The 21,111-nt window shown below is 40.2% G+C and overlaps 2 protein-coding genes across 2 annotated transcripts; both read left to right on the top strand.

The window, feature by feature from the left end:
• Positions 1-1,881: 1,881 nt before the first annotated feature.
• Positions 1,882-4,797, top strand: eva1a (eva-1 homolog A (C. elegans)). Its single transcript, XM_038701779.1, has 3 exons — positions 1,882-2,048; positions 2,981-3,337; positions 3,824-4,797. The coding sequence occupies exons 1-3, from the start codon at positions 1,946-1,948 to the stop codon at positions 3,934-3,936; spliced, it is 573 nt and encodes a 190-aa protein (XP_038557707.1). The 5' UTR covers positions 1,882-1,945; the 3' UTR covers positions 3,937-4,797.
• A 1,773-nt stretch (positions 4,798-6,570) lies between these two features.
• On the top strand, positions 6,571-19,371 carry xkr5b (XK related 5b). The gene is made up of 13 exons (XM_038702231.1): positions 6,571-7,059; positions 8,885-8,974; positions 9,204-9,309; positions 9,507-9,673; positions 10,908-11,041; positions 11,220-11,298; positions 11,543-11,712; positions 12,086-12,197; positions 12,479-12,646; positions 12,723-12,913; positions 13,076-13,159; positions 13,544-13,736; positions 14,749-19,371. Exons 1-13 carry the CDS (start codon positions 6,951-6,953, stop codon positions 15,453-15,455), a joined length of 2,310 nt encoding a protein of 769 aa, XP_038558159.1. The 5' UTR covers positions 6,571-6,950; the 3' UTR covers positions 15,456-19,371.
• Positions 19,372-21,111: the final 1,740 nt, after the last annotated feature.

Here is a 21,111-nt window from a genome sequence, read left to right as displayed (position 1 = left end):
AGGCAATAAATGGTGTGGTATGTGGCACTAGTTGATACTATTTAGTTGTCTCTGAAACAAGCACACAATACATCCAGGCCAACAGCACATGTTTGCATATTTGCAAGATGGCTAAAAATATATATCTTGATATTTCTTGATATTTTTTAGCCTTGTTCATGGCTTTACAAATTTTTCTAAAATAACAATAATAGATGCAAACATCCTCTTGATAGTGTAATGTGAGGGTGTTCACATGCCCATCTATGAACCATCTAGAGATTTTGGCCCTTTTCATACATATTGCCCAAGAGTCAACTGTTCACCCAGTATGGATGTGCACACTGCAGTTAAAGCTGAAAGTTTTCACCTCACAGCCTATTTCATTTGAAATCAACGCGCTGGAGTCAGCCAAAACAATCACAATCAAACATAGTCAATGCTGTGAGACATGTACAGTTACAGGGCAGTAAGACCTTTCAAAGTGGGTCAAAACAACAAGATAAAGACCCTGAAACAGCAGTGTTGCTTTGTCAAACTCTCCAGTGAGACATTTGTTGTACTTTGCTCAGTCCACTCCAGGTCCATGACACCAGCGTGTCTGTGACACAGTGTGTCTTTATCTGTGCCTGTGTTTGTGTCCACCAGCAAGGTCAGCAACATCTTGATCTGGGGAGTCTATTTACAACCCACAAGTTGTAATTTGGCTTATGGCCGTTTGTTGCCACCTAGTGGTTTGGTTAGAATCTCCAGATACCGACTTCTTCACCTTTCCTTAATCCACAGTCATTTCTACTAATCAAAGACAGAAGACAATTGATTACTTTCTTTAGGGCCAAGTGCTTTTCCTTTTCCATGTGTCACTGTTTGGGGAGACCAACTTATAATGTAGAGTCAGCAAGGCCTTCAAGTCCAAGACTGGGTTTAAGGCTGTGAAGTTTTAAAATCTTATATAACTTGTCTAAGAATAATAGTATGTGTATATTTCTCTTCCAGAGGAGGTATCTTGGCACGTTGAATACACTAATGAGTTTTTGTCTTGGCTGCCAAAGTATCTCTTCTTGTGTCAGGCATCTGTCTTTACAATACTATGTCATTCTGTTTTTTTTTTATGTTCTGTTTTGCTCTTTTTTTTTTAAATAGAATGCTGTGTGTTTACTGAAGTATTTGTTGTACTGACACTGCAAAACCTCTGAATGTATCATTTATGAGTTCATTAAAGTATGTGTTTGTGTGTGAATCCTTTGCTTTATTACTTTATGTATGTGCATAATCTTAAAAGTTAAATATCAGTATGTGACTGAGGGGTAAAAGACATTTTGTTTGTCTGAGGAACGCATGCCTCATGGTTGCCTTTTCTTGTAAACCCTGCAGGCTAACAGCTCATGCATGTTTATAACGAGGGGGAAAGTGAGAAGCGATGAGGGACGAGGCGTCAAAGTGCTCCTTAATTATCTCTTCTTGTCTCCATACAAGAGATGTTTCAGCTATGGATAAATAGAAATACTCGGTACAAAAGTCACATTTTAATAGTGTACTTGGTGATAACCTGTATGGCACAAACCTGACTTTGAGCAAAGATGCTAATTATAATGACAGGATAAGTTGCCATGACTCACTGTGTGTTCATTTTTATGTTGTTGTTTTTTATTTTTGGGGGGGGGGGGTCTCCAGGAGGAAAAGGAGTGAGATTCATGCTGACATGCTTTCAGATTTTCTGTGTATATCTACACATTATTAATTTAACTTGAAGGATGATTTGCAAATGAAAACTGTCACTCATGCTTCTTCCACATTCACCCCTCTCACCCCTGCTCTCTCTTTTTCTTTCTTCCTTTTCCTCTGTCACCTCTTACTTCTGTCTTCTCTCCTCCACCCCGTAAACCTACAACCTAGTGGAGTCACGAAGTATGAACTCCACTGACGTCTAGAGGAGTACACGATAAGCTCACCTCATTGTGAAATCATGAGCGCTCCAGCGACAGAACGCCCAAATATGGAGGTGAAGGTGGTCTCACAGGAGATGGCATTACTTAGCAACCTACTGGCAGCTTACACCTTCATTGCAGGTAGGTCAAAATTGCACAGTTATACTCTTGTGTGTGCTATGAAGGACTTAAAGGACTGGCACTGTTCACCACTCTGGGGAGCAAATAAATAGCCTAAAGGACCTATTTGACAGCCTTTACCACAGTTTATGAACATTTAGTTAACCCTCTCTGTTAATAAATATTTATGTTGACAAATATTAGATGATCAACTTGAAATACTGAAATGTGAATTCTGAATGAAAAAAAAAAATCTAATTATCTTATAAACAAGAAAGTAGAAAATCTGCATAGGTCAACATGTTTCCGGCAGGCAGCAGGTGAACAGGAAACTATCATGGTTTTGGTTTTGTGCGTAGTTATTTCCAGTTTTATTTTGTTAAACTCTTCCTCATGTGTCTTTGTTGACTTAATTTCCTTCCTGTCTTTGGCTAATTGTTTTCCTGTTTCTTGTTAATTACCTCCCTCTTTGTATAGGCTATTTAAGTCAGTCTTTTCCCACTGTCTATTGTCGTTGGTCTTTTGCTCTTTGTCAAGCGTCCCTAAACATTGCCAGCCTCACCTTGAGTGTAGGCTAAGTTTTCACAAATTGTCAGTAAACACTAGGCTATAAACTGCATCTACTCCACCTTGGTGTCTGCGTTCTGGGTCCAATCCCTGGTTTACCTGTGTCTACGTTTGGCAATAATGTGACAGCAACATGTAGCAGACAGTATGTTATTATAGCTTGTATGCTATAAGACCTAGGCAACATAGTCAACCTGTCAAACTAACATAAAAAACAAGAGGCAGATAGAAAACAGGTGAGCAAGAGAGCAGAGAAAGAGAATTACCTGGGTACAGAGGAGCAAGGACAGGAGGATGGAGCAGCAGTCAATATATTTAACTGTTAAACATTTTGATTTATTGAAAACTTTTCATCGTTGTCTTCCTTTATCCTCTCTTTTTCTCAGACCAACCAGAGAGGACAGCCCTGGTGTTTCTGGGCGGTGTCTGTGTCGGCCTTCTTGTCACGCTCTGTGCCATCGTCTTCCAGATACACTGTCGAGCAGACTGTCACTATGGCAACAGTAAAAACCCTCACCATCGCCACAGGAACAGGCATCATCACCGTCGCCACCACAGCTGTCCCCACCATCAGCCCATTGAAAGTAATCCAGACAACACTGCTGTTGTTACCTCTGGAGGGCCTGGGCCTGCTGGGGACAGCGAATCAGAGGACTGGGATGACACGTCTGACCTGTCGGCACGACGACGCAGACGCTTTGAGAGAGCTCTGCTGAACGCCACCATGTTCACGTCAACTGAGGGTATCTCTCACACATATGATACACACATATAACTGTTGATACCCAACAGCATGACATAGGATAGCTGAACATGTAAATGCTGCGTACACAGTAATGCATCAGTAATAATAATCTAATAATACAATACTCTGACAAGCTGCCTAATGACATGTACTTTTAACAGACTATTTTTTTAGTGTGTACAAACTTATACTTTATCCACCACTGGATAATTACAAATCTACTGAGCATCACCATGTGCAATTTCATTTAATTTCCAATAACATGTCAGTACACGTTAATACACGCTCACTCACAGACTGTTGTATCTCTGTGAGCAATACTGTCAGACATACACACACATGCTTCATAATTAAAATAGAAAGCCGTCTCAACAGTGATATGAAATCTGATGGTTACGTGAAGGGGCAGTGTGTGGGCATGCCTTAACCCTTTTGTGTCTGTGTGTGTGTGTGTGTGTGTGTGTGTGTGTGTGTGTCTCATCAGAGCTAGACAGGGCCCAGCGGCTAGAAGAGCGGGAAAGGATTCTCCGAGAGATCTGGATGAATGGACAACCAGACATCAGTACAGTCACTCAAAGCCTCAACAGATATTACTGACGCATGATCAAACAGGCAGATAGTCAAAAGGACATGAAGATGGAATAAATAGGTTAACAAATAAAATAAACACTTTGGATGAAATGAACATGAACCATCAGCTTGGTAGCGCTGTCTGTACTGCACCAAAGAGACTCTTACAGATCAAACTGACAGTACTGCCTGCAGCGGTCCCCTCCACTGTGTAGACAACAAGGAAAACATATGAGTTGTGATGGCTCAGTCCTCCAATACAAGATGACACTTAAATGTTTGTAAGAAGAAGGTCCTCATGCCCCGAAAAACCAACAAGTAGAGACACAGCGGACCTACAGAGCTAAATAAGTGGACTGAAACTTGACATGGAGACTTACAAAAACACTGCGATATGTAACTGCTGGTGTAAGATTGCTGTTGGTGAAAACTGTACAAGGGATTTTATAACTTTTCACATTTTTAACAGGTGCTTTTGAGAAACATGGAGCTCATGGGGAGGGCTGACACAACCATGGGGGGTGAAGTGGAACCTAAATTAAGGGCAATGGAAGACATTAGCTCTATGCCAAGATGGATTTACACATACTGGTGCTTTTACTGCTGTGATTCTGCAACCCCAGATAAAGTGAATGCACACTTATAAGGACTTAAACTGGCTCAAATATTATGTAAAGAATAACCTGATGAGTCTGTTGGTTGCTATCAGCTGTAGGTGTTGTTGCACACTAGTACAGCAGGTCATAATGTCATAAAGGATCATGCTGCCTTTCTTTATTTGGCTCATGTGGTAATGAGCTAGAAAAATAAACAAATAAACTTTTTCCAGGAAATTATGAGTTATTTTCTGTACATATTATTGTGTGAAGTCCCTTATTAAAATGAAATCCAGTGGCTGAATTTTCAACAGTTTTTGAGTTTCTTTGGATAAGGTGTATTTCATCCGCTATGAGGATAGATGATGGACTGTGGTAGGAGCCTAGAACAGAACCATCTTGTTGATGGCCAGCATTAACAATGAATATTAAACAAGTCTAGCAATTGTGACGCATCTCGGGTCCAGGTCAGTGGTGCACACAGAGGCTGAAGCAAAAAGCCACCCTGAACCCAAGGAAAGGTCTATGGTGAGCAGGGAGAGGACCAGCACACAGAGAAGGTCCTACAGCAGAGGGGCCAGATAGCGCCAGGGCAAGGCTCACGGTAAATAGGGCACAACAGAGCGCCACGGTAGTAAAAAACACACAGAGTACAGAGTACTGCCCACTGAGAGGACAGGACACTAGGGTTTTATTGTGCCATAGTAGAGCCCACAGTAGAAAGGGCACCATGTCAGAGGGCACAAACAGCTTAGGTTATCACAACTTGCCCTTATTTATTGTCCATGTAATAATATATATAACCATATGAAGCGACAACCCTCACCACTGAGCCAGTGACCCTGCAGGAAGCACAAAACAACACTTGGGAATACAATGAGGAGTCCCAGCAACAGCAGCCACGCCCATGGTAACATATTTACAATACATCATAGGGTTGGAGGTTGGGCTGGGCCTTGTTTATTTATTCATTGTATCTACAGGGACATTTTTAGTTAGGATTTCAAAATTATGTAAAGGAATTGTGCCAAGAATGTTGCCCACAATATCACCTCTATTCAGGTGCCCCTACCAACAAGTAAAAAATTAAAAGCGCACACACAAACATGACCAAACCTTCTAAGAAGAATGATCTGTTATTGCAGACGTTTTCAAAGTGGGAGGTGGGCCTCCCCCGGGGAGGTACATTAGTTATCAAAAGGAGATCATATAGAACAGCCTACACGTGTGTGATTTGGTTACAGTGGTTGTCTTTTCCCCTTTCCCAGAGTCCGAAAATGATAAATGCCTTAGGACAGACCTTTTTGTAGTATTGTATTTGGTGTGGTCTGTAGTGTCAAACAAGAAATATTAGGTTTTTCTGACCTTGAGTGTATATGGGATCAAAGAGCATTGTAATGATCCCATTGATATCCAGGAATTGAGCAAAACTAAGTAAACTAACTGGTGTGAGGGGAGGGAGGTGTTTTCCAAGCTTTGTCTGAAGGGAGGCCCACAGTCTCAGACTCCAACCCCTGTGTTGGACTCCCCCTGGTGTCCAATTATTCACATAGTGCTTGAAAAGCAAAATGGAAAATCTTCAATGGCAAAGAATAAAGGCCATAGGGAGGGAAGAAAATAAAAAACATGAAGAAAACTTTCAATCAGATAATTAGAATTAAAATAAACACATAAATAATTAAATAGGAAAATGGAGTAGGACAAATAAATGCTATCATGTATACATAATATTATTTGTGGAGATAAAAATATGTCTCTTCTGGCTCATTAATTCATGAAACCCCCAGATGAATCCACATTACCCATCTAGTAATCAGTAACTTTATCATCATGAACTTGCACTGGTCCTTCTGCCCTCAAATGTCCACCAGGTAGTGCCTCACATGTTCACTAAAAGCAAATACAATGACTCAAAAAACGTTTTGGATTGTGGACACATTCAGTAAGACTCCTGAAAAATTATGCAATGATCCCATTTAATTTGTGACTAATAAAATATATTTCTATTACTTTAGTTAAGTGAGCAAAGGCATATTCTGGACCATTATTTTCTTATTAAACTTCTCTTCAGTGAGGGCACAAAGCAGTGTAGCCCTGAATACTAGAATAGGACACTAAAACTGAGCAAAACAAAAGGAAAATTAGAAACATGATAGCCTATACCAACAAAACACTGTGACGTGAGTCAGAAGTGTTTTTAAGTATGACCAAACTTCACCAATAAATAGATAAATAGATAAATATATAGATTTAAACACGTTAGACCTAATACCTCTCAGGTTCTCTGCTAGTGCTATCGCTTTAACGGGACGGGCGGTGACGTTGGGCAGAGAGAGCAGGCTGCCGCAGCTGGACCGACTCCCGACCGGGACCAGAACAGCATCGGCGTGCAGACTCACACGCTGTTATCACCGTAAATCTGAGAGTTCAGGTTTCCAATCCGCAATGAGAGACTACTCAGCGACTCCGAGCAATGGAGGCTCCTGCATGCCGTGTTGCCAAGTTTGCGTCTTTGCCTTTACCGCATTTCTCCTCGTTGCAGAGAGGACGGCACGTGAGTCCTACCTGGGACACACACACGCACACACTCACACGCACACATATGAACACACACTGTACAGAAAACCAGGAGTTGTGTCATTAACGGTGTGCAGGTAGATTGTAACGTGGTTGTGCTTGCCCGTGCGCATTGTGATGTGTCTTATATTTGACTTTATTGGCGTGCGCGTGCATGTGCGTTCGTGCCTTTTTGTATATAGTGTATGGATGTAGTGTGTGAGGGCTGCAGCAGCTGCTGGAGGAGACATACACTCATAGGGTTTTTGATGTCATATGTGGTTTATTTGAACATATACAGTAACAGTAGTTTGTTTTCACTTCAGCGCCTGTCTCTCGGGGTGTTGTCATGAATTATGGAGTCCAGACCAGATTCTGCAGTCAGCAGTAGTGCACCTCTTTCCTATTTTTATAGGCTGCATGTTATGACGTGCAGCAAAATTGCAGACTCACGCCGGAGTTTGTCATCTTTTAAACAGCCGCACCATTTCAGCCTATGAGAGATCTTTCCTGTACAAAAACAAAGCGGAGCCATGTTGTCATATTTCAGCGCCCTTTTTTTTTGGGAGGTGCATGAATGGATGAGGGGATGGGCGTACCCCTGGATGGGGCCTAGTCTGCCCGGACAGCCCGCCTGTTTAGCAGCTATGGACAGTTCAGATTGCAGGGATGGAGGGATGGAGGGGGGGAGGCAGAGCTGTACATCTCAGGCGGAGTGATGTGGAGTCTGTAAGTGAGTGGAGAGGAGGCTGTCATTAAATGCAGAACAGAAATCATATCACAATCATATCGATCACAAAATACAAAAAACTAAAATGCTCTATGTTCCAGTTAGCCGCAATGTAAACCCTTAGACCACAACATAAGCAGCATCATACAAAATAGTCTGTTACTTACACTCCTCTTTCAAAGTGTAAAGTGTAATAATGAGACAGTGATATTGTGCATGTGATTTATGAAGCTGATCTGTTTTATATTCCTGCAGAGTGCAAGCAAGGTTTGTCCAAATATGCACAATATGATTTACCTTCTAATTTGTGTGTTTTTGAGTTTCAACACTTATTACAGTTTTATATAGCATCATCAGCAGACTGACAGTTTATATCCCAAATCACAAATAAAAGAACTGCACAGTGTGTCTGACCCATTGTTATTACAGTTTTTCTCAGGCTCTTTGGTACATTACTTGAATCATCCTTAACATTTGCAAAACAGTAAGGGCCTTTCAGTGGATAACCTGCAAAAGCCCATAACTTGCTCAAACCTTAGGCTATCTGTTAAAACTAAATATTTATGTCAGTGAACATGTCAATGCCATCAGCATCCTTCTGTCCTCGTTTATAGATAACAAGAGGGTCAAAATGTTTAGCTATGTTGTCAGTGGTATTTTCTGATGTAAACTATGGCTAAGTTATACATTGTAAAGATTGGACAGGATACAAAGTTACACCTGTTTGTACTGGAATGTGTTGACAGAGCATGTCATTGTGATACAGAAAAGAAAAATACAAGACAGCACTATACAGCACAATGGAAAGAAATTACAAAATTAGAAATGTAAACATGAGAAACATCCCTTTGGCTGATGTTCCTGTCTGTTGGGCTACAGATTCTCATCCACATCGCAACAGATATCTTCATCCATTCAGGACACATTTACAAAAAAAAAGTCTAATAGACATGTATAGAAAATATGCTTGACAAATTATGACAACGTGTTCAGTGTTTTTTGTATGTAGTGGCTTATGCTCTGATCTTATAACTTGATGTTTCTGTTCAACAGAGAACCAGTATACACGTGTGTTTTTCTACTCTTCCCCCAGTGATCTACTGCTTTGTGTACTATCTGTGGGTGGGTCACAACTACTGCTATGCCTATCTTGCTGGCTTCACTGCACTGTTCCTGCTGCCAGGTGAGAAACAAACAACAACAAGAGATCAATCTACATTTACAACATAAATAAACAGAGACTAATAGAACACCAATAGAGAAATGTTAGATTCTGCTTATCACAGTAGAAAGAACAGATCAGACAACCCTGCATGATGATGCAAGGTTGGTGTTAGATAGATACAGTAGATAGATAGATAGATAGATAGATAGATATTTTATTTATATTTGTCTCATTCTATGTTTCATAGGTTGGGGTCCCCAGTTGCTCAGTTACCTGTGGTACCTGTCAGATGGACGCATCCGCAGGAAGTCTCTCACCTGGACACACATACTGCACCTGGGTATCTTCAAAAGGTGTCATGACTTTACATATGTGTGTGTGTTAATATGCGTGTGAATGATCAATAATGGGGCAATTTAAAGTAAAAGTCAGAAAAACTGAGCACTTGATTATGATATATACTGTGTATAACTATGTATATGGCGATTTTTCCTTTTTCTCTCTCTATCTCCCACTTTTCGTCCCCTTCATCCATCTCCGACCTCCACAGGCTGTTGGAGTGTATGGCTCTGCCAGATGAGGATGTGTATGGTGAGATCATGCAGCAGGCTGATGCATCTGCCTTGCGTCTGTTTGAGGCCTTGGTGGTCACCCTTCCTCAGACGCTGCTGCAGACCTATGTGCTCATCTGTACTGATATAGGAATCAAGTCTCCAGGTACAGAGACACTTAATAGGGAATGTAGAGAGTATGTGTGCAAGGGTGACTAGATCTGAAATAGCACATAGAATTATGTGTGTGGTAGCCAAAGAATGAACAGTATCTGTTGTCTGACAATAATCAGCAGCTCATGAACCATCAACTTTAACTTTAACTGCAGCAGCAGTTGTTTTCAGAAAAAAAGCTCTAAAAACCCACTGTACGCTATCTTATAAGCACTAAACAGCAGACATACACAGTTAGCAACTAGCTGCCGAACATAGTGGAGCATTTAGCTGCTAAAGAGACAGATATTTCCCTCAGGAGTGGGTAGATATCAAAAACAGAGCTAAAGGAGAGTGAATTTTGGACTCACATATACTATTTGTTTTAAGTGGTATCTGCTGAATTATACCCACATTCAGCTCTTAATATGTTCATATCTGGTACTGCAGGTACATCTGAAAGGGTAAAATATGATAAAGAACTCAGATATTCCTATCATGATGATTAAAGTTACAGGGACTGAAATTGGAGTGGTTATCCACTTCATCACTTCATGCATAACATCTATGCCACTAAGGATTGCTTATACATTAGTGTGTTGTTGGACAATGTAATAATGGGAAAGCCGGCTCCTCTAATGGTCCTCAAGACTTCAAGTCAACTGTGCTATTATCATTTACATTGTCTTCGATATTTTGACAGGTGTGAGTTGTGCCTTCAGCATAGGAAAATACAGTGTCACTTAAACAATGAGGATCAAATAACTGTTTAATGTGAAAGGTGTCGCTTGTAGTTATCAACCCTGGAGTTTCCATCAGCTTTACGGAACATTTTATGGTCTTTTATATCATTGTTTTAGTTTGTCGACCCACAGCTTCACTTTAGTGATAGACCCACTGTACGCTATCTGCCCAGCAGCCGGCAGAGACCAAAACAGAGCTAAAAGAAAGCCTCCAAAAAAATCATCCAAATAAATAATAATGTTGCTCCGTGTCTGATTGATTTGATTACTGTTTTAACTTTATGAACTGATGATAAGTCAGATGTTTTGTTTTCAGCTTGTTCTGCTGCCAAGTGGCCAAAAAAGCAATACAATTAGCATAACCAATTTCTCTGCCATCTATGTCCTGTGTGCATCTGCAGCAGCCTTGTATCTGATGTACATTATGTATTTAGCATTACAATGTATCAAGGAAATCATTTTTCTTTTCCTCTCTGCCTCCTTCCTCCTCTGTCTCCCCTCCAGCCTCTGTGTGTTTTGTAGTGTGTTTGTTATCTCTCGCCTGGGCCTTGGTCCTCTATGCCAGAGCCTGTTCACTCATCAGACCAGGACACCTACAAATGACCCCCGCTGCCATACTCTGCCGACTGCTGTGGAGGGTGGGCATATTTAAACAACCTTCCATCAACCAATATGTACACAACATATATACATTCCTTCAGTATAAAAGTGTCAATATAATGAGCAGCATATTTATTGACATATTTATATGCATGCATTGTGTTTGATTCGTCGTTTGGCTTTGTTTGTGTGACAGGTGTATTTCTCTTTCTGCAGGTCAGTATGTTGGGATCTCGATTTGCCGTTCTCATGCTCTTCACACGTATCTTTAAACAGTGGGTCCTTGGAGTAATGGGTAAGTCTGGATGTCAAGGCTTCATCTCAAAGCTCGTATTTGTTGAATCTGGCAAACAGTCCATAAGGACTAGATAAGAAATAAATAAGTGGTGTTTTTAATCAGTGAAAAACACATTTGACTATTGTTGGGTGAGTCTTGGTGATAAAACCCTTTCTTGGTCCACATTCTCTACTATCAGGTTTATGTATGTATGAAAGGTTGACTATTTCATCGGTTGTGTGTGTGTGTGTGTGTGTGTCAGGTGTGCACTGGCTTGGTGCAACTTTCTGGATGGTGTCTCAGCAGACTGACATCATACGTTCAACTAGTCGATGGAGACTCTTCAACCTCGTTCTGGGAGCCATTCACATCTTCCTTTTCCTCAATGTGAAGCACGGTCAATCCAGATGCCGCATTGCTGGTTTCTACCTGGTATGTGTGTGTGTTTGTGGTCAGTGTATAACTGTTCATCTGAGGTTTTCTGCAGGGCTGTTGACAAAAACAGAACCGCAGAGACCATGTGAAACACTAAAAAGAATAAGTTTATGAGGTAAAAGATCTGCTATGTAGTCCAGGTTCAGGGTGTCTCACCATATGCCAAAAATACATGTACACATGTGATACTGTAACCAAATGGTATATCTGAGATGCTGATAATGCAACAGTTGAATCAATGTAATCTCTAAGACAAACGTTAAGTAATATAGAGTAAGCCCAATAAATAACTACAAGCCTGTAAAACACAGTGATTTCAAATGTGGGAAAAGGTAACAGTGTTCTTCTGTTACTGTTCGTTCATCCTTAGGCCATGTTTATAGAGAACGCTTTTCTTCTTCTGGCCTCCTCGTGGATGTTCACCATGGTGTCCTGGGATACGGTGGGAATCCCAGCTGCAGTCTTCTGTAGCTTCCTCATAGGTAAGACACACAGCCACACACTGTATAAGTCTACAGCCGTACCGAACGGCTGTGCTTACAGCTAATGTGGGGTATCCTAACAATGACAATGCTAACATGCTAATGTTAAGCAGGTAAAATGTTTACCATGTTCACCATTTTAGTTTAGCATGCTAACAATTGCTTATTAGAATTAGAGACATTCTGAGATTTATAAACTTCTACACACTTGCACACCTCCATTACAAGACCTTGTTTGTTTTACTTCTATTTCCCTACCCCCCACCCCTCTCTCTCTCCAGGAGTGATAGCATTGGTGCTGTACTATCGTTTCCTCCACCCTAAGTCCTTTGAAATTTTCCAGAGTATTCGCTACAGGGGGATAGGTGGAGCCTGCATGGAGCGTGGATCTACACTCTCATTGGAGGAGAAAGTCACACCCACTTTTAACCGCCATGCGACACTGTCAGGTCTGTCAAAGATCTATCTATCTATCTATCTATCTATCTATCTGGCAAAATAATGACTGATTGTTTATCTAATCAGGAGGTGGGACCCTCATGGATCTCCCTATCCAATGGGAGGGCTGGAAACATCACCACTGGCTGCTGATTCGCTTGGCCCTGAAGACGGGGGATGTAACTAAGATCTGGTCGTTGTATGGCGAGGGGGGACTTGCCGGACTGATGGGTCTGTCTGAAGAAGTTCACTCCCCCGATGAACTTCTTGTCCCTCGGGTTTGTTGCGTTCGTGTTATTGAACGTCCTGCTTAGAAGAGCTATTGGTTTTAGTAGTGAGACTTCCTGCAACTTGAACTGATCTGAAAGTATCAATTTCATTACTGTTAGTTTCAGTAGAAATGTTTTTTAATGTCTGCTTGCTAAACCTGTTCTCCCTAGCATCCACCTGTTCAGCCACAGGTTCCTCAGATCTCGCAACCAGCTCCTCAACCAGCTCCACCACAGGTGACCCAGGCTCCACAGGCAAGATCTTTAATTAGTTTAATTAAGCCCCCACTTTAGTGATAATTTCAACTAAGAATACAGTACATTTGTACTTAAAGCCACTTGAATCTGAAAACTGAGACAAATGATCTGAAAGAAACACATTTTCACCTGGCCTGGCACATTTTTATAGAAACAAAAACATATACCATTAGACAATTTTTGCTATTCGACTATTCTTCAAGTGTAAAATTACTCTAGCAATGTAAAGAGAGATTCAGTAGGACAGCATGTCGTAACCCACGTGTTCATGACAATAAATGTAGGCCCAGCCACCAGGTTGACTAAAAAGTCGGATCTGTACAAAATACTTTCAGTTTGTGTGTCTGCACTCTGAGGCTCAGCTGTCTGTCTTGTTCCCAGGTGAGAGAGGTGGTCCAGCCACCAAAGCCAGCTCCCACCAGTGTGGTTGCCAGACCAGTGAGAAAAGCTCCTCCCACAACAATCCAAGATATGAGAAGGTTTCCAGAGATCATCCCAGTCCAGGAGGTCATTCTTGAAGAGACGGAAAGAGAGACAGAAGAGGAGTCCAGCGCTCCACCATCAGAAGACAAAGGTTGGATGTACAATAAACACTGAAAAACATATACTCAGGGACCGCAGAAATATAACAAATGCTGTTTAGGACTGCACTGGATTACCGTTAATCCCAACAGAAGGCTTCTTCGTGTCAGGAGTTCTGCTTCATTCAATGTACACGTTTGACCTTTGAGTGCTCTGACCTGCTTTACTAATATGCATGATAATACTATCTGTCACACTTTAAACATGAATAATTGATTTTTTGCCACTTATGGGCAGTGGGAACAAGCAGGGAACACAACATCGACATAGTCGCGCTGTTTTAAAGTTGTTATGACGTTGTTAGCGGTTGCCTACTTACACATCCAGCAGTTACACAACAACTGACTTAAGAACTTAAGAAAGAGCTTTTCCAATAAAAACAGCTTCCTGCTGAGGCTGAAAATGACGCTGACGAGAGCATTGACAGTTAATTAAAACAGTAAAGTTACATGCCAGAAAACTAAAACAATGAGCTGAAAGAACTGTAATGTCCTGTAGAGCTGTGGGGAACTGCAGAATCACAGGGTAATTTCCTTTGGGTTAAAATTGTGTTCAACCCCTTTCACATACAAGTAGTCAGGTGATCCACTGTCAGTTTTATTAAAATATTCTTTATAGCTGCTTTTAGTTTGGTGATTTGAGATATTTATTGTGTGGATAATTGTGGAAATGGTTTTGCTGTTGCTCAGAGCTTCTTTGCAGAATCAGGGTTTGTGTTTTTCTGGTCACTGAGTATACATAAGTACATACACACACTGAACATACCATGGCTAGTTTACCTAATTTTTTAATCTTAACTATGAAATGAATGAAAAGACTGGCATAGATGTTTATGTATTCAGTCTTAGCTAAAGGAATGTGTTGAATGAGTGTTGACTTGTAATAAACAAATGTATTTGATGTAATGACCTTTTTACTTTTTAATGATTTGTAGTCATTGTAGAACATGTGTACTGTTTTAAACACAATTTATCTTTTAAATCAATGTGATTTCTTTTTCAAAGGTGATGAAGAGTTTCAGAGTGCAGCTTACGGCTCGCCAACTATTTCATCTCCCCGGCAAACAGGAAGCCTCCGCCACATTGACAGCAATGCTGCGACCCTGACTGAAGCCTCGTCCTCCCCAGGCTCTCTGGACATCAAGACTCCCGGCTGGTCACCTGAGCGACGTTCCCCTCTCCCAATTGGTTCCCCGGAGAAAAAATCGGGGATCCCTGGAGAGTCCAGCACTACACTGTACTTCAGCGCGGATGCACAGTCTCCCTCCAGTGGGAGCTATCTAGGCTGGGGCTCCGAGTTGTCGCCCATCTCCACCTACAGAAGTCCCTACCGGATCAGAGAGGCTCGCTTTGTCACATCCACCCCACGACTGGAGCCTCGAGCTGGCGCTGAAAGTCCATGCTTAGCCCCTGTTGTTGTTATCCCTGCCACTCCTGGTACAACACCCGGCACCTCCCCAGGTGGAACCCCTGGTGCTTCAACACCCACTGCTTCAACACCCGCTGCTTCAACACCCGCTGCTTCAACACCCGCCGCTTCAACCCCTGGTGCATCGACTCCTGGTGCATCGACTCCTGGTGCATCGACTCCTGGGGCATCGATTCCTGGTGCTGCTATCCCCGGTACTCCAGTGGTTCCACTCACTCCAGTCATCTCCCATGCTCGCAAACAGATGGTCCAGTTTGTGGACAGCAGAGAGAGGGCAGTGTAAGGAGGATGGGGGTACAGGGGAAGGGAACAACTGGGTGGGGAATGATGTGTTTTTCAGTTTATTAGTTGAGGATATACATGAATTCATGCATTAACTAACTAACCAGGCTGGTTCTTTTCAGCTCAGTTCATTTGAATCAGTCGTGGAAGAAAATAATATATAAATGATTATTTATGGGTTTTCTTTGTATCTGCATCTGACATCCAGATACAAGGGTTACATTAGCAGAAAACTGGGATGCATGGGTAGCACATTAGCAACACTCTTGCCAACCACTATTAATGTTTAATCTATTAAAGATTATTAATCCTGGCTCCAACACATGTAGTGTGTATTGCCGTTAAGTCAGTGATGGACCAGGTCCTTGTTGCTGCACAAGCAGCTCCTGGTTGGTTGGAGCATCTGCACGGAGGAGAGTGGGATAGTATGAAACTCCTCGCTTGCTACTGTGAACTCCTGTTGGTGCAAGGGAAGCATCTGGTGAACTCATGTGTTTCAGGTGAAGCATGTGGCTGTCTTCCTACCGAGGCCACAGAGGAGTTAACACTGACAAACGCCGCTGTACAAGGGAATCGGCTATTCCAAATATGGGGGTCGGGGAGGTGGGAATGTGTTTTTTTTTCAGTTCTTTAAAGCCATTTGATGAAAAAAAAATCACTATATAGTACAGATAATTATTTACAGATGATTGGATCTGGTTTACTCATCAAAAGAAAACACAGATAACAATTCACTGGTGCTATAGAATGTGGGGTATCACACATTAATTTAGATAAACCCGTCCCTTAATCATTAGAAACTAACTACAGCAGTTAAGCTAAAGCTTATTCAGGCAGTACAGCTGAGGTTACCTCTGGGGAAATTAAAATAATCATAATTATTATGATGACATTTAAAATTACAATGCTTAAACAATCATGTGAATCAAGGCAAATTTATTTAAATGGTAGTTAGATCCCAGTGTCAAGAATTTTCTAAATGAACCAGGTAACTAAACTAGTTTACAATAACCAAACAGCCTGCCCATCTGCTCAGCAAAATCTCCTGTAACGCCGCTTGCCAATGCCAGTCTCTCTTTTTTTTTAATTGGTGAGTTTAGTCTGATGCAATGTTAGGAAATGTATTTATAATGCATACTTACTGCAGATCCAAGCATACATTTAATGTCACGTAATGATGTTATCATGCTTGCAAATGCTTTTTCTGTTTTTGTTTACAAAACCTTCACATGATGTTGAACATCCTCTCCAGTTTTCAGGAAGCCACCCATGCATCCAGTCAGTCAGTTACTCACTGTGTGTACAGTTCAGTACGCGGTTGGTGTTTACACATACTACTGACAGAACTTGTCTGTAAAATAGTCAGATTTGTTAATTGATGTCTTTATTTTCATGAAACTATCAGATAAGCAAATGACAAAAAGCAAAGGTTTGAGGGAATATGTATATCATAAATTATATGCTATGCTTTCCTTTGCTCATTGTAACTGCAATAATTAGTCAGTCCGCACTTCACCACAGAAAAGAGGTACAGCTAGTGTATTGTTAGCCGCCAGAGTGGTTGCAGAGTGACAACACTATGATTATAATGTGAGTTTATCAAAAGGAAATGAAGCAATATAGAATATTAAGAGTATCAGCTGACATTTCTGTTCTTAAATGCATTTAATTTTATTTATTTAATTTTATTATTGAGTATATTGATCAGTTATTTGATATCAAAACGTATCTTTTATGTGTTTGTTAGGACTTTGTTTAAGACGTGCAGAAATGCTTTATATCCCTAAATTAAGACATAAATAAATAAGAAGTCTCCAGAATTGAGACAATTTCTCCATACACGCTCACACTTTAAAGACATTTCAAAAACAAGTAAGGTGAAATGATACTGTACAACAAACAGATCATATCTGCAGGACATAATTGTTGTTGTGTTATTGTCTCTAAGAAAGAGAAGGAGGTAACTTTTATTTATTTTTTGAACACCTCTGACAATCATGTTCATTTTTTATTGATAAAAGAAGGGAAGTGTATGGATGATGATGTGCTGGGAGGGAAGTTAAGCTAGCTCACTACCATTGTGTTTTTTCTGATTAAGCTATTGCCCCAAATTCTTGTGGTCCCAAAGTGCTTTAAATTTTAGATTTTTAATTTGGCCATCTACTTAATCTTCTTCACATCCGACTTATTAATTGCTAAAACGCTTTACAGCATGACTGCTACCATAATTATTAGCATTTAGCATTGTTTTGGACTTGTGCTGGGTTTTTCTGAGGAGCACACAGTGCTTTTCTTTAAATTGGCAATATCAAGGCCTACTTTCCCCCCGTAGAGGAAAACGTGGCCGTGCAGTTTTGGGTATTCTCAGATGGAGACAATAACTCGCAGTAAACATAAAGCCTAAAGTTGATTTCATCAATATATATTTGTTCTTCAGTTATGCTCTTTAAGAGAGTTTTCACAATGTTTCGTAACATTACACCCTACTGAAATAAATGGACACGTCCAGTAGAGAATAATGCTTCACAAACCTTTTTAGCTGGGACACCAGTTTAAAAATTAAATAAAGTACAACAAGTTGAATGATCTAATCTGATTTAAATGAATAGCTATTTAACTATCCTGTAAAGCCCACTATAAATAAATATGTCGTCCTTCAGATGATCCATTAGTTATCAGTCTACCTCAGTTAAACTGAATTTATTATGTTTTTTTGTCAGAGTAAGAAGATGTATTCACTCATTGTGTGACCTTTTTTTTAACATTATAAAATGTTTTTGACAATGTAGCTACCAGAAGGAGGGAAACTATGTAAGGAGGCAGAGGTTTAGATTAGAAGTGTTGCATAAAGGTAAACCCTGGAAATAATGTGCTGCTGTGAGTTTGGTCAATGCCAGTATTATGTCATGTTATGAACATTATGTGTTTCAATATGTGAAATCAGACTTTCATGTAGTCTATATTTGTCTTCTATGTTTCTGTTTTTCATCAACTATGCTATGTTATTAAACTCTTTTTCTGTGTTTCTAAACAAATATGATAACTATAAGTATATAAATCTGTAATGAGAAGTTAAATGGTTGTGATGCTCACGTTTAGTGATAAAACTCCGGCTTTTGGGGATTTATCGAACAAAGTATGGAGAAAAAACATGCTTTTGGCAGAGCCACTTTATCAAACCATGTCAGACTGTTATGTACCTGCTGATAGATAAATGAGTCACTGCATGTTACTTGTTCATACAGGCACCCAGAGAATTGTATCTATTCCTTTAGAGAAAGAAAGCATTTTCTGTAACTACACACACACACATTACAGTAGTTAACACACATGCTAGAATGTATGTGTATGCAATAAAGCAATAATCCAGCTAATGAAATGTATCTTAGAGCACTGATGAAAAGATATTTACGCACATGCTTTAGACAATGCCTTGGCTTGATCATCATGAATCAGCGCTTTGCCTTGTAGAGAGACAGCTTCAGCTGCCGTGCTTGTGTTGTGTGTGTTGCTTTATATTAGAACAATATGCTTTGCTTTGTGTACCTGATGTTTATGATAACCGTTGCCTTGTCTTTCTAATTTGACTCATTTTGTATTTTTTAAAATCTCCTTCTTTTATATTTGGTCACAGTTACTGTTCTGGAGCGAGTGGACAGCCATGGTGCAGTTTCAGGGTTTTGTGCTGAAGTTTCACTTGTGATTTAACTTTGTTTAGAGACAGTGTATAGTTTTCATTGACAGACTGGAATTAGTTTGCTGATTGAGTTTTACATCACTTAGTCACCGGACGCCCTCCATGTATCAACATGCATCACCTCATCTCTGCAAGGATTTCCACAGAGCAACTGTGGGTTGGTGGTAGTGAGTCATTAACTGTGCTATTGATGTGACAAAATAAAGTCATTAATCATGATCAAAGCAACATGCTGTGTTGTATTTTATTGATCTTCCCTGATTGAATTACCATCAGTGACATTTCAGATAGGTGGAGATGCAAAATCACTGTGTAAATGATACAGCAATGAATACATTGTAAATTGAGTGTAGTCAGTTCATTGGCAGCAGCTCTAGAACAAAGTTGCAGTGAACGTACTTTATTGTTTACATTATCACAGGGCCGGATTAACGTGCTGGGGAGCATTAACCATAATTCCTCCAACTCCTCTGCAGTATTTCTATGCTGGCATTCATTTTATTAAACACAAAATATAATAGGATTTTGCACCATGTCAGCATAACATTAGCTGAAATAATAAGGTGGTAAGGTAATAAAACAGAAAAAGCAGTGAAGTTGTACAAAAACGTAAAACAAGACTTAAAGATAAATAATGAAGAAGACAGACAGCAAAGTTGTGATTAGGCAAATTCTTATAAACCAGTTGCCACACAGTGAACCTGGGGCTTTTGTCTGCTTTGCCAAGTTGTAATCCAGCTTTTATCAAGTTAAAAAGTTTAATTGACTTGAAAAGAGAATGTGTTTTTGGTTTGTCTGCCTGATTAAATAAGAAAGTATTGTTGGTCACTTACATTTTACTTTAAAATGAGGATCTGCTCTTGTGCAACTTTCTTGGTAAAACAGTGATTAAAGTTGATGTGCTGTGCTTCCCATGTCATCATTTTGAAAGTCAGATGACAGGCTGATGAAAGGAAGAGAAAGCAGCTAGACGATCAGCATGTCCTCTGTGGTCAATGATCCACAGCACGTTAAAGCATAGTACAGCAAAAAAGTTGCCGTCACCCTCAATTATAAATCACAAGTTATGTCTCAAAAGAATAAAATTAGAAATAAAAGTCACAGATAAGCAAAAAATGGTCAAATATCACCATACACATACATTGCTGTCCATGCATTATTAAAAAAAGATCCTCAGAATCATTTAGACAGAATAACTACTTTAGCATAAATCCAGTTTGAAAATATATTATAATATAAAAGACTAGAATAGCCTTTTAGCAAAGTGACCTCTGGGCTTGAGCTGTGTCGAGGTATTTGAGAGACATTATAGCCCAGAAACAAATATGAAGCGCTTTAGACTGACAATGGCAAATTATTCATAACAAGGATGTGATTGATGACCTTTTCTAGCTAATTTAAAATCATCAGTGATCTTTAATAGAATAGCAGTGAGCGATAGATGTGCACATTGCTCAAAGTGGCCTTGTGCACATTGCTCAAAGTGGCCTTGATGAAGTCCACAAGCCCAAACGTGTCGGCCTATCAATAAAGCGCTGCTGTTGTTGTTTTTTTTTTTTATAGGCTACCTCTTCAGACTTCTCCTTTATCCCTTCACTTTGGAAGTGTGAAGATGTGTCAGAAATCCTTACCGCTTCAAACGATTTCTGACATTTGCAGGTTTAGGGTCAAGTTTTCCTCTGTTTGGAGTGACCATTATCATTTCTCATTGGACAGTCAGATCTGATCTCTTATTTTTTTAACTTACATCTCTGTTTACTGCTGGTAGAAAAACACGGGTTGTTGGGGGGATAATCTATCCATGGCAATTGCACTCATATTTATTTTGCTGCTTATACAACTACATTTTTACAAATTTGATTGCAGCACTTTAACTTGATAACTATTGTTGTAGCACAGTGGCAGTGCTACCTTTCCTGATTATGAGAATACAGAGCTATAGACAAAACAGTAGTACAGA

Source organism: Micropterus salmoides, unplaced genomic scaffold (assembly GCF_014851395.1).
Source record: "Micropterus salmoides isolate LMB-PRFRI ecotype aquatic unplaced genomic scaffold, ASM1485139v1 Ms_hic_scaffold_6, whole genome shotgun sequence".
In the NCBI taxonomy this organism is placed as follows: Eukaryota; Metazoa; Chordata; class Actinopteri; order Centrarchiformes; family Centrarchidae; genus Micropterus; species Micropterus salmoides.
Note: the sequence above shows the minus strand (reverse complement) of the source record. Positions and strands in the feature narration are given on the sequence as shown.

What these genes read in the sequence shown, in the direction of transcription:
- eva1a (XM_038701779.1), top strand. Translation starts at nt 1,946, where the DNA reads ATGAGCGCTCCAGCGACAGAACGCCCAAATATGGAGGTGAAGGTGGTC. An exon ending in AGCTTACACCTTCATTGCAG is followed by an intron (nt 2,049 to 2,980) that starts GTAGGTCAAAAT and finishes TCTTTTTCTCAG; the next exon opens with ACCAACCAGAGAGGACAGCC. An exon ending in CATGTTCACGTCAACTGAGG is followed by an intron (nt 3,338 to 3,823) that starts GTATCTCTCACA and finishes GTGTCTCATCAG; the next exon opens with AGCTAGACAGGGCCCAGCGG.
- xkr5b (XM_038702231.1), top strand. Translation starts at nt 6,951, where the DNA reads ATGAGAGACTACTCAGCGACTCCGAGCAATGGAGGCTCCTGCATGCCG. An exon ending in TATAGGAATCAAGTCTCCAG is followed by an intron (nt 9,674 to 10,907) that starts GTACAGAGACAC and finishes TCTCCCCTCCAG; the next exon opens with CCTCTGTGTGTTTTGTAGTG. An exon ending in TCCACCATCAGAAGACAAAG is followed by an intron (nt 13,737 to 14,748) that starts GTTGGATGTACA and finishes TCTTTTTCAAAG; the next exon opens with GTGATGAAGAGTTTCAGAGT.